This window comes from Polypterus senegalus, chromosome 5 (assembly GCF_016835505.1).
Source record: "Polypterus senegalus isolate Bchr_013 chromosome 5, ASM1683550v1, whole genome shotgun sequence".
NCBI classification, from domain to species: Eukaryota; Metazoa; Chordata; class Cladistia; order Polypteriformes; family Polypteridae; genus Polypterus; species Polypterus senegalus.
Window position 1 is genome coordinate 188,073,549 of NC_053158.1, and position 17,815 is coordinate 188,091,363.

The window sequence follows — 17,815 nt, forward strand, 5'->3', positions numbered from 1 at the left end:
ACCAGTCCGTTTTGAGAAGTAAACTGCTCTTAGTCTTACTATTTTAGAATAAAAACATACATTTGATTTCAGTCTGTAATAGCCGGTGAAATTTATGATCCTTGTAAAGGTTAGCTTTTTTTTTTTAAATTCACTTTTCATTCGCTCAGTCACGTTCAGAATCAATCCATACAACCCCATCTGACATGGCTGTTTTCACTAAAGACGCGCTATAGCTTTGCAGTGTACCACGATGCATACTAACGCCAACCAACCCACCCCCCCGCAACCGGGTTCTGACAAACAAACGCTGGCGAAGCTGCCTTCTTCGTATCTCACCATCACTTGATTTTCTTTTTATTCAGTTTTATTGAGTGTTCCTGCCAGTCCCCGCATGTTGCTGTATGCGGTTTCTTTTGTACTCCAGGACATGCAGAGGAAAGAATGGTAAAGAGCTGTAACTTCGGCGCTATATGCAATAATCAGACACTCCCCATCTGCCCGTGTCGCTCAAACACAGGAACATATATTGGTGTAAAAGTATAACAAAAGTGCACTTTTATTCAAGTGCACTTTTTCCATCGCCTTTTCCTGTAAGAAGCAATGCACACACTTCTCTCTATGTTGTGGTTTCTATTACACACCTGAAAGAAAGAGACAATATATGTGAAAATATCATCGCACTAATGCAATATCATTTGAAAATGAACAGCGTCAGATCGGGTGTGAATTTATGCAGGAACTGGAAATTCTCTGATGCGGGACCTTCCCCCAGGGAAGAAAGTACAGTGTCAGGTGCTCATTCAGTGTAATAGGAACCATAGCACAGAGAGGTGTGTGCACTGCAACAAGTACACGTGTCGTAAATGTAGGAAGGACGGTCCTTGGGTGTGTGGGAACTGTTAATATTTGAATGTGATGATTTTATATAGCACGAAATGAAAATCAGCACTTCTTAGCATTGCACCATGCAAGCTGTCGTATCAATCGCCTACTGTAACTTGCTTCCTTTTTTTTTTCGGTTATACAGGTAGTCTTGAATAAAAGTGTACTTGTTTTGTTTGCGAAATGAAGTTTCTGCGTGCACTTTTTGTGGCATTACACGTGTATTTTTTGAGCATGCCCGTTTGAGCATGCTCAAACACAGGAACATAAGTTGGTGTAAAAGTATAACAAAACAATGGGCAAATGGGGAGTGTCTGATTATTGCATATAGCGCCAAAGTTACTGCTCTTTACCATTCTCTCCTCTGCATGTCCTGGAGTACAAAAGAAACAGCATACAGCATCATGCGGGGACTGGCAGGAACACTCAATAAAACTGAATAAAAAGAAAATCAAGTGACGGTGAGATACGAAGAAGGCAGCTTCGCCAGCGTTTGTGTGTCAGAACCCTTTGGGGGGTGCGTTAGTATGCATCGTGGTGCAACGCAGAGCTATAGCGCGTCTGTATTCTGTTCAATGAAGGCATGAGCTGAGAGAACTTCGTGCAAGTTCTAAATTGGTGGGGGGATGGAATAGCCGGCTGCTCCTAGCTTCTCTTTATCAGCACATTTAGAGGACAAAGGACGCTGGCGGAGAGGTGTGAGGGGATTTAAGAAGCAATTTAAGGTGGGACGGAATTACGAGTTTTTTCGTAGGCTCCGGTAATTCTAGTGTTAAAAGGTCAGCTCCTTTCTAAGAGGAACCCCACTGTGAAACCTGCATCTCTCTGGTTCTTGCATTAGAGCCTAACACTCTTTCTCTCCCATAGGTCATCAAACAAAATTTCTCCATTTTCAGAATGATCTTTTCCACAGGAGCTTTTTCTCAGAGGAGAGTTACACTCTCCACCAGTCACTTTGAGCTGTAACAGGAGCTACTCTGTCACTTGCAAATATGTCACCAATCCCCTTGTGTCTGGTCCCTCTAGTACATTCAATATTAAAACAACAGACCTTTTGTCAAGCTATAACCCAAATTTACTTAATTTCTTCTACAAACTGTCCAGCCATCTACATATGTGAAACACATACAGCTACCAGGCCATTTCTGGGAGTACATTTGAGCAGTTAAAAATCATAGACCTTACAAGGCCTATTGTAGTACTAGGGTGTTGTACCGTGTTAGCCATTATGAATGTAGTGAAAAGTCAAGCAAAATGACACCTTTTATTGGCTAACTAAAAAGATTGTAGAACACTTCACATCCCTTGATCATAGCCACACAGATCTCTCAGTTTGTGTTCTTTCAGAGCCTCAAAAACACTTTTAAAAAAAAAAACACTAAAAGCTAAGCTCACTCTCAGCCTGGGATCACATTTTTTTCTAGGACTTAATGAAGGGAGAGAGTAAAAAAAAAAAAAAAGTTTGCCTGTCATCTTTTCCAATGGCAGCTTTTGCCTATGGCCTACTCTTTCACCTTTTATCCCATCATCTGCCCCAGCTATGCTCTCTACGTACTCTCTTATATATGTTACCTGCTTTATCTTTCTCAGTTGCATTCCTGATGAAGGCTACACAGCCATAACGTTGCATCTTTAACAGTTTTTTCTTTTTCAGCATGAACCATTAACCTTTTTTCCCCCCTTTGCAGATTCACACTGGGGAAGACCTATACTAACTCCCTTTCAAAAGGTATTACTTATTGTACCAAACTTAATTTAAAAAAAACGAAGAAGAGAAAGCAATACCTCAAGATATTGCTGATTAGACCTCACTTTATAAAATGTATAAAATTAAATATTGAGTTTAAGCATATTGAGCAATACCACCCAAATAATGGGTAAGCACTTAATGACGAAGCACCAGAACCAGAACACATCTCACAAACTTGGAAATGGCCTAAAAATGACAAATGTCAGAATATATTAGTAACAAATAAATAACGGGCACATAGCAAATGGGCTAATTGTGCATATTTACTGAGCATTACCACAGCAGGTTAGTGGTAAGTACAGTTACCCTTTCTAATAGCACCCCACCAATAAAAAACTGTTAACACTATTTCAGTGATAACTGTCTTATTACCTTAACACAGCGATGCTAGAGCAAATAAGATTCATTACTGAAGCACTTGATAATGACGAAAAATAGTACATAACAGCTCTACCTAATTTGGAACACGAAGTGAACTGCAGTTATGCAAAAAGGAAGTGAGCTATACATGAATAAACTGAATCTCTCAATGTTTGGATCCATTTAGTTACTCGTTTGGAAATGGGGTGTTCTTCACCACACACCTCTAACCTTACGATGGTAAGGCGGCAAAGTTAACTGACAGTCGTTCGTTCGTGAGTGGGTGTGTGCTTCAGTACTCGATGCACTCAACGCCCTCAGCTCTCCTGTACGAACGGTTGTTGTTTATTTACCTGTACTGGATAATTCGGATTCGATCAATAGTTAAAAATACCAAATCTTACCTTCCTAGGGTCCCCTCGGTAACGGCTGTTTCTCCCCCGTTGATTTGAAGTTCCTTGTTTCGACTCGATTTAACCACGACTCTCTGGCTGTCTTTAATTCGCACCTAAAATTCTCAGTATTTGGCCTTCCTTGACTGTATATTCTATACCCTTCTGTCTCTCTTGTCGTCCCTCAGATCGACTCGATTGATCCTCTAATGATCGTTAATTATTGGCTCTATTTAGCCTCCGGTAGCGCTTTTTTTCGGCTGGAATCCGCCTAAGTTGGTGAATGCTAGTTTGCCTTTGCCTGCTTAGGCGACTCTCCGCTCTGCTCTGAGCTGCGGAGCTCGTAAATGGCTTGATGTCGGACTGCACCGTAATATCGACCACAGCGACCCCGAAGCAGGACTGCTGACAAACGGGCAGTTTCCTCGCCTCCGCGGCATCCCCTCTCGATTCTCCTTGGAAGTTGGAGATTTCCTAGGGGTGACCAGCTGCTATTGAGGCGCTGGCCTGTTGTTTTGTTCCTCTTGCAAGCTATATGTAATTGTTGAAGTGACCTTCTTCGATTGTGAGATCCTACACCTCTGCCTACGCTTTCTCTTCCCCTGCTACAAAGCCCAAAAAAAAAAGAAATAATGGGCGGGGTCATATGTCATCTACTATTATTATTGGATAAGGCATGCGTCAGTAAGAGAATTATGACCAATGAGGTTTTAGTTCATTTCAGTGCTCTGCAAAAACGTTGTGGGGATTCGTCGGCCAACCAATCCACTTATGCTGTTGAGTCCTAACCCGCCCCTTATTTATCTGGTGCGTCTTTTCTCTCTTTGTTAATAATTAAAGAAAGCTTTTGATTATGTTAAAATTTCATTATTGGATTGAATTGCGAGTCTACTTAAAACAATACGAGTGAATTTCAGTCAATTTTCTTTCTTTAACCCGTTGCTACCAGGGTAGACACAAGAGCGAATCCGTAATCACCGCGACCTGCAATGGGTATTTCAGTGTCAGACAATAGACTGATAAAAATGATCAAAGGAGCACGAACGTTCCAGAATGATATAAGTGTATTGTTCAAGGAAGAAAATGAAAGAGGCGCGTGCTCATTCACACGCAGTGATTTGTGTTCTCTATTTCGCTGCGAAGCCATGAAATTTCTGCGGTTGGTTTAGCTTGGGAATTGTTCAGCGGTTTAAGCACTTTTTAAAAGGGACCCTGCTGTCTGGAAAACATCTGTGTCAGTCCCAAACATTGTGCAGACGAAAGTCTTAATTCATTACCGACCGATGACTGTGACTTCATACATTATGCAGACTTTAGAAAGGCTAATATTCACCTGCAACCTCAGCACACAACGACACTGGACCCTCTGCAGTGTGTACCAGGACCAAAATAAGAGTGAACTATGCCGTTATCTACCTGGATATGCTGAATAAAGCCTACTCCCATATGGAGAAACTGTGCTGGGGGAGAAGCAACAGTCAATGCAGGTTGATGCTACCCAGTGTTTTGGATAATGGACTACCTAACTGGTAGACCATGTTTTGTGCGGTTTTAGAACTGTGCCAGACATGTTCATAAATAGCACAGAGGTTCCACTGTCTCCATTCCTGTTTACTCCATACCACCACAGACTTTAAATACATTACTGACTTATGTCATCTACAGAAATGTTCCATAATTTGGTGTATCATTGGTGGACGGGAAAATGAATACAGGGTACTAGTGAAGGACTTTATTAAATGTTGCCAACTGAATCAAATGCAGTCCAACAACAATAAGACAAAACAATTAGAATGGTCAAGCTCACTTTTTCCCCAGTTCCCATTTATGGTGAAGATGTGGAGAAACTGAGGATGTATAAGTACCTTGGGATGCTTCTGAACGACAGGCCTGAGTGGAGTCCTGCTACAGAAGTTGTAAACAAGAAAGGTCAGAGTTCCAGCTACTTCCTAAGAAGGCTGATGTCATTTGGTGTACACAGGCCACTGTTACACAATGTATTTTTCTTTGTGGTAGTATGCTGGGGAAGTGAAATTAGTGCAGGTGATGCCAACAGACTAAATACACTGATTAAAAATGCTGACTCAGTTATGGGGAGTCAGGCTGCTCTTAATGGATGAAGTGGTGGAGCAGCGGTCACTCAGCAAGCTGTTTTCTATTCTGGACTATGACTCTCATCCCCTGTATGATGTCTTGGCTAAACAGAGAAGCACATTCAGTAACAGACTGAGATAACTGTGTTGCTCAAACTGAGGAGGTAATTCCTACACTCAGCCACCAGGCTGTATAATCAGTCAACCTATGACTGGGGTGATATTGTTTCCTGTGTGCAAAATGGTACTAAACTAGTCTAGCAGACATCTTAAAAGAACATGCAATATACTATGCCAATGACTGACATCCTGTACTGTCAAATTATAACTGATAAGCAGGGGCAGTTCTAATCACTTTACACTTAGTAAATACCTACACTTTGTTAATATATGTATAGACATTTCTTGTTATGTGTGTATTTATACCTAGGTAACATACTTAAGATTATGATAATACTTTGTGCCTTTTCATGAGTGCTGCTGTAACCCTGCAGTTTCCTTTAGGATTAAAAGTATCTATCTATCTATCTATCTATCTATCTATCTATCTATCTATCTATCTATCTATCTATCTATCTATCTATCTATCTATCTATCTATCTATCTATCATATAAAGGTATGAGGGAGGATAAATGGGCTAGATGTTGAACATATTCTGTAAAGATTTGCCCAAGTTCCAAATAATAGTGTTATTTATTTTTCGTATCCTCTCAAGGGATGATCATGGTTTTACTGTTTGCTGTGTAAGTAAGCGGATGCTAGGTGGCACTGTTGCCCACCTTTTTCCCAACAGACAGACGCAGGACACAGGTTAAAAGCACTAAGAAATGAAATAGTGCCTTCAAACACCACAGCCACAATAAACAAAACAATAAGTTAATACTAATTCCTAATTTCTCCTCCACACCTCCCAGCAAGCTCTGTCCTATTACCTCCCAACTCTGGCTCACTTGCTGGGTCTCCATCAGTCCTTTATATAATCCTTGACCCGGAAGTGCTTCTGTCCTTCCGTCCGTGTGACTCGTCAGCACTTCCGGGTCAGATGGAGAATTGTATTTTTCTTCAAGGAAGTACTTCTGTGCTTCTGACCTCCCCCGAACCTTTGGAGTACTTCCGGGCTATGTAAAGAGTAGGGACTCCCCAGTCCCCCTGCAGCATCTCCTGATGGCACCCATGGTACCCAGCAGGGGTGTGTTGTCAAGCTCCAAGTCCCATAGTGCCCTGCAGGCATCCAGGGCACCGTTACAGTCCAGGGAAGCTGCCATCTATCATCCTGGGGGAGGCAGTGTCCCTGTTAAGCTGCCTTCCCCCATCCTTCCGTTACTGGGGTATCCCGGCCGGGATAAACTGTTGGCAATCACTTACAACTGATTAAAGAGAAAAAATAAATAAATGTTATATTCATTAATATTTCATGTGCTATTCCATATTTTCCATATACCGAAACAGTTAAAGCTGTTTGCCACTCCGTGGAAGTGTCTTATTATAGAAGATCTGTATAATAATGCTATTTAAACTTTTTCATTTATTTTTTCCTGGCAACTGTTGTAAATCTAGCTTAGTGACACAGTGATCACTGTCTTATGGATATAGTGTCCTGGGTTCAAATTCTGCACTTTGTCTTTATCATTGTGAATTTTCAAGTTCTCTCTGTGGTTGTTTGGTTTTTCTTACAGGTGCTACAGTTCTTCTTCCATATCAACAAAGATGTGCAAGCCAGTTAATTGAAGAGTCTAAACTAACCCTGAAACGCCGCAAATAAGTGCAACAAAACAAAAAGGAAAGAAACCCAATAAAGTGGATCCAGAAAGATTGCAGATCCCTTCCCTTTCTGAACACTTTACTGTGTTGTAGATTTAATTTTAAATGGATACATTTGCAATTTTGGCCCATCAGTCTACACTGAATAACCCAGAATGACAGAGTGAAAATGTGTTTTCAGAAATGTTTCCAAATTATTAAAAATCAAAAACTGAAATGCCTCATTTATATAAGTATTCATACCATTTGCTGTTGCAGTCCAAATTGTTGTCAGGTACATCCTGTTTGCTTAAGGTATCCTTAAAATGTATTTAGAATTTGATTGGGGTCCACCTGTGGCAAAGTGAATTGACTGGATTTAGTCTAGTAGGGAAACATCTGTGTATAGAACATCTCACATTTCATACTGTCTAGACTAAAACCAAGCCATGAAGTCCAGGAACCACTCTGTAGACCTCCTCTATAAAATTATGGTGAGGCATAAACCATGGAAAAAAAAACAATTCTGAAGCTTTGAGCGTTACCAGGAGTACACAGGCCTCAATAATTGTGAAACGGAAGACGTTTGTAACAATAGGGGTTCTTCCTAGAGTTGACTGTCCAGCCAAAGTGAGTAACCGGGCAAGAATGGGATTGGTCAGAGCTTCAAAAATTTCCTGCTGACATGAGATAACATGTCAGCAAAGTGACCATCTCAGAAGCACTCTTGAGTGAAAGACATATTACAGGACTCTTGGAGTTTGCCAAATGGCATTTAAAGGACTATGAAATCATAAGGAAAAGATTCTGTGGTTTGATAAAACTAAATCTGAACACTTTGGGCAAAACTTGAAACACTGGCGAAGACCAGGCACTGCTCATCATCTGCCTAATGCAATCCCTACGGTGAGGCACGGTGGCGGCAACATCATGCTATGAAGTTGCTTCTCAGTGATAAGCATGAATGCAGCCAACTATATAGAGGATTTTAATGAAAACCTGCTCCAGAGTTCACATGACCTCAGACTGGAGTGGCAGTTCCTTTTTCAGCACAACAAAGACCCAAAGCATACAGTTAAGACAATGCTGGAGTGGCTTCAGGACATGTCTCTTATTGTCCTTGAGTGGCCGAGTCAAAACCCAGTCTTAAACTCCATAGAAGATATGTGGAGAGAGGTGAAGATGGCAGTTTACAGATGTTTCCTATTCAATCTACAGGCGCTTGAGGGGATCTGCCAGTAAGAATGGGAATAAACTGACCAAATCCAGGGTGCAAAGCTTATAGAGACTTACGCAAGAAAATTCAAATCTAGAATTGCTGTCAAAGGAGCCCTACAAAGTATGTAATTAAGGGTCTGAATACTTATTATGAAGGAGAACTTACAGTTTTTGATATTTCATAAATTTGCAAACATTTATGAAAATGTTTCAGTTGTCATTGTTATTGAATGTAGATTGAAGGGCAAAACTGGCAAATGTATCCATTTAACATTAACTCTATAATACAGTAAAGTTTACAGAAAATGAAGAGGTCCAAATACTTTTTGAATCCACTGTAAGTACAGATATTACCTTTTAAACATTGATCTTCTTATTGGTTGGGAAATGGACAACGAATTATGTCAGTTTTAATATGTTTGTATGGGTTCCCAGTTTGTTTATTGAAGATGTGCAGATTAGATTAAAATGCAAATCTAATTTAACCTGGTATAGAGTGGATGTTTGTGTGTGCATGAGACCATCCATCCATCCGTGCATGTTCAGAACACACTTGTCTAGGACAGGTCCATGGGGCAACTGTGACTATGAATTGCTTAGAAAAGCTAAAAATGGTTCATACGAAGAGCTCAGTTCCAGTGTCTCATGACATACTCTGCTTAGCAAATAAAAGCCTAGTGAGTGAAGTCATATGTTTAAACATACACATACTGTAAGTGTTGTAAACCATGAATTTTCATATTAGGGTGCTAGTTAGGGCTTATGCACAGAGTACAGTGAAATTCTTCCTTGCATGTGCTAATCAACATACAATGCATTGCCACACTTCAGCACCATGATTAATGAGTGTTATGAGTATGACCTTGAAACATGTCTTATTTACCTTAGAAATCACAGAACATTTTTTGTCATTACCAATGCAATTATGGGACAGTTGCAAAGCACAAGCATTTTTTATTCCTTTTACTTTACTTTCTGAGAAATCTCAAGAAGGTTGATCTGTCACAAATGTTTCTGGTGTCTTTCTATCTTTGTTCCATTAAGAATGTCTTAACTCATGGGATACTCGTGTGGTATGGCAAAACCTAATAAAAAAGCTCTACAGAGAACATTACCAAAAATTCTTTCTGTACCTTAGAAGACATCTACACCTCTCGATGTCTGCAGAAGACATCCAGCATCACCAAGGACTTGCATCACCTAGCATACAAACTGTTTGAACTTCTACCCTCAGGGAAAAGATATAAGTCCATTACAATGCTAACTCATGAATGGTGAACAGTTTCTAGCCTAAAGCAATTACTACACTAAATTCTGCAATGAAATCACGCACGTCATAGAAAGAATTGTGAAATATCAATTCATCATCATTTATTATTTTTCTTACCTTGTGACAATTGTGTAATGTGCGAGCAGTCAATGTGAGAATGTTAGATGTATGGTTTTTAAAAGAATAGTTTTGAGCATTGTTTTAGGTAGCATATAGGAATCTCATTGTATGTGTTATGCAATGACAAAAAAGGGATTTTATATTGATCATTTTTATAATATTGGTAATAGCTCTGCCTTTTCCAAAACTTTTCACTCTGAGTTCACTCACTATGTTTGATGTCTATGTTTGTGAAATTCCATTTGCAGGTGAACACTGGATTTCTAACTTGATTGTAGTAAAGATAGGCCATCAAAACTCATCATGTAGATTTTAAATATAAGTGCCTTAATCTTGTATGAGTATGGCACACAGCAAATATAATACAAATCAGTATACAACTGTAATTAATGCCTTAAATGGTTAGAGGATTGTGATTGTTGTGATTTTTTTCTATTCATACTTGTAGATTTAGCTTGCAGTTATTCAAACATACAGTGCCTATAAACCTCCTTGGAAGATTTCACATTTTGTTGTTATACAACATAGAATCACTGTGTGTTTAGTTTGGCATTTTTGACACTAATCAGCAGAAAAAAGGAGTCTTTAATACAAATATCTGCAAAGTTGTCTAAAATAATTATCAATATAAAATTCTAAATTATTGATCACATAAGTATTTACCCCTTTAAATATGATACACGTAAATCTTCAGTGATGCAGCCAGTTTGTTTAATGGAGATCACTTGTCTGGGATTTCAATGGTAGACAAAATATTCAAAGCAACTCTGTAAAAAGATGACAGAAAAGCACAAGTCAGGGAATGGAGACAAGGAAATATCCATGTCAATGAATGTCACTTAAAGTCCAGTTAAATCAACCATTAAGAAATGGAAAGAGTATAGCACATCTTTAAATCTGCTTAGAGCAGGGTGTTCACAAAATCTGAGTGACCATGCAAGACCAAGACTTTAAAAGAGTTAAAAGCTACAGTGTCTGACATTGGAGAGACTGTGCAGACAACAAACGTTGCCCAGGTGCATCACAAGTCACAGGTTAATGGGAAAGGGGCAAAGAGAAAAATTGCACAGGACATCTCGGCAGAAGGAGCATGGGAGACTATAAAGTAAGTTCTGACTAGTTGTCTTGTCCATGCCACTGAGGAGCACTCAAATAGCATGATGTTGTCCACACCATGGTTCATCATGGGTGGTATTAGGCAGGTGATGAGCAGTACCTGATTTTCACCAGATATGGCGTTTGGAGTTCTGTCCAAAGAGTTCAGTTTTTGTCTCATGAGACTAGAGTTCTTCAAATGCTGTTTGGCAAACTTCAAGAAGACTGTTGTATGCCTTTTAATCAAGAACAGGGGTGAAGCTACTGGTGGCCTTACATTCAGAAGCCAGGCAGCCCCAAACACTTCTATTTGATATGTTATTTGACATTCATCAATTAATCAAGCAGCTCTAAACTTCAACAATTTTAAAACAGCTTACGGCTTGCCCACCGACTTGTTTCCAGGCCCCCAAATTTGCAATTTCTGGCTTTGTTACTGGTTAGGCAGAGCATTCATCTAGCCACTCTACAATAAATACCTGAGTGATGGAGTGCTGCTGAGATGGTCGTCATTTTGACAGGTTCTCCAGTCTAAGTAGAAGTCTTCTGAAGCTCTATTAGACTGAATATTGGGCCCTTCTTGTCCAGTTACTCAATTTGGGTGAATAAACATCTCTTGGAAGAGCCCTGTTGGTTCCAGACTTCTGTGTCGCAATTATGAAGGCACTTCTAGGAACACTCCAATTTTTAGAAGTGGTTTTGCACCCTTGTTCTGATCTACATTCACAATGATTTTATCACAGAGAGTTCTTTCGACTGCATGACTTCTTGTTTTTTGTCCTGACATGCAGTATGAAATTGTGGGACCTTCTATAGACAATTCAGTTTGCAACAGGTGGACCCCATCAAGTTCTAGACACATCTTAAGGATAATCAAACCAAACAGAATGCACCAGATAGTAATATTTTGGAGTGTCACAGCAAAGGGTGTGAATACTCATATAAATGAGGTCATTTATTTTTAGATTTTTAATAAACTCAAACCTCTTACATCTTAACACCAGCAAAACCAAGGAGCTGGTGGTGGATTTTAGGAGGCCCAGGCCCCTCATGGACCCTGTGATCATCAGAGGTGACTGCGTGCAGAGGGTGCAGACCTATAAATATTTGGGAGTGCAGCTGGATGACAAATTGGACTGGACTGCCAATACTGATGCTCTATGTAAGAAAGGTCAGAGCCGACTATACTTTCTGAGAAGGTTGGCATCCTTCAACATCTGCAATAAGATGCTGCAGATGTTCTACCAGACGGTTGTAGCGAGTGCCCTCTTCTATGCGGTGGTGTGCTGGGGAGGCAGCATAAAGATGAAAGACGCCTCACGCCTGGACAAACTTGTTAAGAAGGCAGGCTCTATTGTAGGAGTAAAGTTGGACAGTTTAACACCTGTGGCAGTGTGACGGGCACTAAGCAAACTCCTGTCAATCATGAAGAATCCACTGCATCCACTGAACAGTGTCATTTCCAGGCAGAGGAGTAGCTTCAGTGACAGACTTTTGTCACTGTCCTGCTCCACTGACAGACTGAGGAGATCGTTCCTCCCCCACACTATGCGACTCTTCAATTCCACCCGAGGAGTAAATGCTAACATTATTTAAAGTTATTGTCTGCTTTTACATGCATTTTTATTACTATTTAATATATATATATATTTTTTTGTATCAGTATACTGCTGCTGGATTATGTGAATTTCCCCTTGGGATTAATAAAGTATCTATCTATCTATCTATCTATCTAAATTTGCAAACCTTTCTAAAGACATGTTTTCAGTTTGTCATTTTTGGGTTAATTGGTGTAGACTGGGGCACAGAAATGGCAGATTTATCCATTTAAAATTAAATCTACAACACAAAGTTTACAGAAAATGAAGTGTCTGGAATACTTTTTTTTTACCTGCATACAATAGGAATACAACACGTTCTCAGGGTTAATGTGTTTTTGTATCAGTATACTGCTGCTGGATTATGTGAATTTCCCCTTGGGATTAATAAAGTATCTATCTATCTATCTAAATAAGGTTCACCAAGCTATATTATTGGTGGCGTGCGCGCACCTTTCTGTACGTTCTACAGTTGACGGTTATGCGCGTTCTCGTCTCGGGGTATTCCACATCTGTTTAGCGCGCTCTCATTTTGCTGTGCATTCACCAAGGTGAGTAGGTTCCACGTGCTACTTAAGCGATTTTCCTTTAAATTTGTACGTGATCTACATATTATTTCAAACTTTTGAAACGACTTTGAAATTAACTCCTCATTGCAGTGAGTGACCGCATGCGCGGTAGATATGTTTTTTTCGCATCCTGTTTTGTATTTGCGATGCCCAGGCTGCAGGGGGAGTGTGGCGGACTGAGCGGAGTTGTGACTGTTTGTTGAGTCTCCCCGCTTCCTCTCAGCACTCGGAAGTTATTATTCGGAGGACCCATGTTACATTTAACAGGGATGAAACGGCAATTCTGTAAAGAGCGATTCTAGTGGGAGTCGCCAAGAATTGAGCGGCATGGCGCAGAACTCGGAAGCCCGGGGGCCGGGGCAGGGCCCAACAGCGACTGGCTGTAGCACGGTGGTCATGTCGGTGCGCGTTTCGGTGTGTCATTCCGGTATTAGGCCGCTCTGCCTACCGGGTGCTGGAACTGGAGATGACTCTCTCCGTCTGCAGCTTAGCATGGACTTAGGCAAAGCTGGAGAGTTTCATTTGGCGCTACGGGATACCAGCGGAGCCAGCACGGGCAGAAGCGTGGTAAGGGGGCAGTGGGGCGGGGCTACGTTAAAAGAGATCGCTTATATCTCATGTTTGTTTTTAAGCCGTCCCTTGTTAACATGGCGACAGACCTGGCTGAGTCATGTGATTAGTTTGTCAGTGGGCTGCACTAGTGAAGTGGGCACACGGGGTGGGGGGGAGTAATATTACCACGGCAAAAGTAGACCACATACCTCCCTAGCTTAGATAGTTGAGTACTGACAGACTTCGTCTATCTGTAACTTCACAGACGATTTCCACGCTCGTGTTGTAATCCTTTTTAAGCCTTATTATCTCGAGTGCATTATCGATCTATGTTTTATTTATCTGAACTAGTCAAAATAGCAACACACACATTTCTTAGTACTGTAAAGGTTAATGCAATAGACTAATTTTTAGAAGAAGCCAAACTTTTTTGAAAGTTCAAATTAGGTGTACAAATTGGATCTAAATAATGGCGATAAGAGAGCTTTTTTTATCTTTTATTGAGTTTTTGTTGATGGGTGGCATGGTGGTGCTGAGGTTTCAGCTTTAGGAACCAGAGTTTGAAATCAATTCTGGGCACCACCTGTGTGTAGTTTGTACATTCTCCATTTCTTTGCATGGGTTGCTCTGACACATTCCAAAGATGTCTGACAGGCCAATTGGCAACACTACATTAACCTAACTGGGGGGGTGTGTATGAAAATAGGTTATGGTGTAGTGTGGTACATAGTAGCACTTTAAGGCTCTCTCCACAGGGTTTCTTCCTAAAAACCTACCTCCAATTTTCTGTAGTTGGTGTACGTTTTACTGTTTAGAGTTCTAGTGTCCCATTTCTACTCGTTTATTAGAAAAATAAATAAAATAACTATGGAAAGACAGAGAGAGAGAGAGAAAAAAGGAAACTGAACAAAAGATTTGATGCTGAGAAAAATGAAAAGATAAAATTGCTGTTATCAATTTAGGAGCTAAGTAGCACAAGATATCCAAAGCTTAATGATTAATTTGTATATTGTAATTAGCACTGCAGCAGAAGAGACTGACAGGCAGACAGACAGACTGACACACACACGGGCGTGTAGAATACTGCAGGTACTTGGCCCCATGCATTTGAAAAGTGTTTCTTTCTGCTGCAATGTCTTTCTGTCATTTTGACTAATGCATATCTATATGGTGTAACAACAGCCAGTAGAGTTTAGATAACCATTTTGGTCTAGGCATATACAGTGCATCCGGAAACTATTCACAGCGCATCACTTTTTCCACATTTTGTTATGTTGCAGCCTTATTCCAAAATGGATTAAATTCATTTTTTTCCTCAGAATTCTACACACAACACCCCATAATGACAATGTGAAAAAAGTTTACTTGAGGTTTTTGCATATTTATGAAAAATAAAAAAACTGAGAAATCACATGTACATAAGTATTCACAGCCTTTGCTCAATACTTTGTCGATGCACCTTTGGCAGCAATTACAGCCTCAAGTCTTTTTGAATATAATGCCACAAGCTTGGCACACCTATCCTTGGCCAGTTTTGCCCATTCCTCTTTGCATCACACCTCAAGCTCCATCAGGTTGGGTGGGAAGCGTTGGTGCACAGCCATTTTAAGATCTCTCCAGAGATGTTCAATCAGATTCAAGTCTGGGCTCTGGCTGGGCCACTCAAGGACATTCGCAGAGTTGTCCGGAAGCCACTCCTTTGATATCTTGGCTGTGTGCTTAGGGTTGTTGTCCTGCTGAAAGATGAACCGTCGCCCCAGTCTGAGGTCAAGAGCGCTCTGGAGCAGGTTTTCATCCAGGATGTCTCTGTACATTGCTGCAGTCATCTTTCACTTTATCCTGACTAGTCTCCCAGTTCCTGCCGCTGAAAAACATCCCCACAGCATGATGCTGCCACCACCATGCTTCACTGTAGGGATGGTATTGGCCTGGTGATGAGCGGTGCCTGGTTTCCTCTAAACGTGATGCCTGGCATTCACACCAAAGAGTTCAATCTTTGTCTCATCAGACCAGAGGATTTTGTTTCTCATGGTCTGAGAGTCCTTCAGGTGCCTTTTGGCAAACTCCAGGCGGGCTGCCATGTGTCTTTTACTAAGGAGTGGCTTCCATCTGGCCACTCTACCATACAGGCCTGATTGGTGGATTGCTGCAGAGATGGTTGTCCTTCTGGAAGGTTCTCTTCTCTCCACAGAGGACCTCTGGAGCTCTGACAGAGTGACCATCGGGTTCTTGGTCACCTCTTTGACTAAGGCCCTTCTCCGATCGCTCAGTTTAGATTGCCGGCCAGCTCTAGGAAGAGTCCTGGTGGTTTCGAACTTCTTCCACCTACGGATGATGGAGGCCACTGTGCTCACTGGGACCTTCAAAGGAGCAGAAATTTTTCTGTAACCTTCCCCAGATTTGTACCTCAAGACAATCCTGTCTCGGAGGTCTACAGACAATTCCTTTGACTTAATGCTTGGTTTGTGTTTGTGCTCTGACATGAACTGTCAACCGTGGGACCTTATATAGACAGGTGTGTGCCTTTCCAAATCACGTCCATTCAACTGAATTTACCACAGGTGGACTCCAATGAAGCTGTAGAAACATCTCAAGGATGATCAGGGGAAACAGGATGAACCGGAGCTCAATTATGAGCTTCATGGCAAAGGCTGTGAATACTTATGTACATGTGCTTTCAAAATTTTTTTATTTTTAATAAATTTGCCAAAACCTCAAGCAAACTTTTTTCACGTTGTCATTATGAGGTGTTGTGTGTAGAATTCTGAGGAAAAAAATTAATTTAATCCATTTTGGAATAAGTCTGCAACATAACAAAATGTGGAAAAAGTGATGTACTGTGAATACTTTCCAAATGCACTGTATATTGTGTTAGGAATATGTACATGTTAAATTACTGTGGCTATATTCTGGCATGGCATGTTTGCATTTCCAAGTAGACAGTAATGTTAACCCAAACTTTAGTTATTTGTTTAGAATGCCAGCAAAATGTTAATGCTATGCTGCCTTGTCTGTAGTTCTGCTGGAGCACTGGGAGTGTCATTAGGAATTTTTACTGATTTGTGTGTTTTTCAATACTGAAATCTACATCCCTTGTGTTCTCTTAATTATAAGCTCTCTTATTGGTAGTTCTTTTCATCTTCTTTTGATGGGGTGTGACACACCATTTAGTTTGAATTCATATTTTGTTCAAAAGTAGTAATATTAGTAAGAGCAGTAGTAATGGTATTGCCATAAGTCCACCCAAAATGCAACATGTTGCCACTCTCCTATGTAGCAGTGATAATAGGATGTAATTACATGCATTAGTGAGAACATAAATACATTTTCTGTTATAATTTCACACTATTGTGTTGGTAAAATCAATACAAAATAGACATGTAGGCACTGAAATACTCTTCCTAGACACCAGTTTTCATTTAAAGTGATGTAAAAAGTATATTGATTGATGTATTATTGTTATTTATTGGGCATGGAAGACTTGTAGCTAATTTAGCTCATAAAATATTTTTTTAAATACAGTGATCCCTCACTATATTGCGCTTCGACTTTCGCGGCTTCACTCCATTGCGGATTTTAAATGTAAGCATATCTAAATATATATCACAGATTTTTCGCTGGTTTGGATTTCTGACAATGGGTCTTTTAATTTATGGTACATGCTTCCTCATTTTGTTTGCCCAGTTGATTTCATACAAGGGACGTTATTGACGGTTGGCTTAGAAGCTACCCAATCAGAGCATGTATTACGTATTAACTAAAACTCCTCAATGATGTACAATATGCTTCCCGCGCGGTGCTTGATTGTTTGCTTTTCTCTGTCTCTGTCACTCTCTCTGACATTCTCTGCGCCTGACGGAGGGGGTGTGAGGAGAGAGGCTGTTTGCCTAGAGGATATGGACGCTCCTCTAAAAAATGCCGCTTTATCATGGTGCTTCGGCATACTTAAAAGCCCAAAAACACGTATTGATTTTTTGATTGTTTGCTTTTCTCTCATGCTCTCTCTCTCTCTCTCTGACACGCAATCCTTTGAAGAGAAGATATATTTGCATTCTTCTAATTGTGAGAAAGAACTGTCATCTCTGTCTTGTCATGGAGCACAGTTTAAACTTTTGACTAAAGGGTGTTATTTCATGCCTAGAAGGCTCTAATAATGTTAACAGTGTGGGAGAGTTTATAGGGCTTAAAATATA

The 17,815-nt window shown here is 40.4% G+C and overlaps 2 protein-coding genes across 3 annotated transcripts in view; one reads left to right on the forward strand and one right to left on the reverse strand.

Annotated features, from left to right (window-relative positions):
• The window catches only part of maf1b (MAF1 homolog, negative regulator of RNA polymerase III b), a 50,218-nt gene extending 46,255 nt beyond the window's left edge, over window positions 1-3,963 (reverse strand). Inside the window, exon 1 of the mRNA XM_039753794.1 lies at window positions 3,379-3,963. The gene's annotated coding sequence lies outside the window, so the exon portion shown is untranslated. The remainder of the gene's footprint in view (window positions 1-3,378) is intronic.
• A 9,027-nt stretch (window positions 3,964-12,990) lies between these two features.
• shrprbck1r (sharpin and rbck1 related) overlaps window positions 12,991-17,815 on the forward strand; it is a 54,862-nt gene continuing 50,037 nt past the window's right edge. The window contains exon 1 of one of the 2 annotated variants that reach the window (XM_039753796.1): window positions 12,991-13,052. Coding sequence is in view for 1 of the 2 variants with exons in the window: in XM_039753795.1 (XP_039609729.1) it covers window positions 13,398-13,637 (240 nt within the window). In the remaining variant the exon portion in view is untranslated. Of the gene's footprint in view, window positions 13,053-13,223; window positions 13,638-17,815 lie in introns of those variants that run through there. The other variant, XM_039753795.1, reaches the window with a different exon arrangement.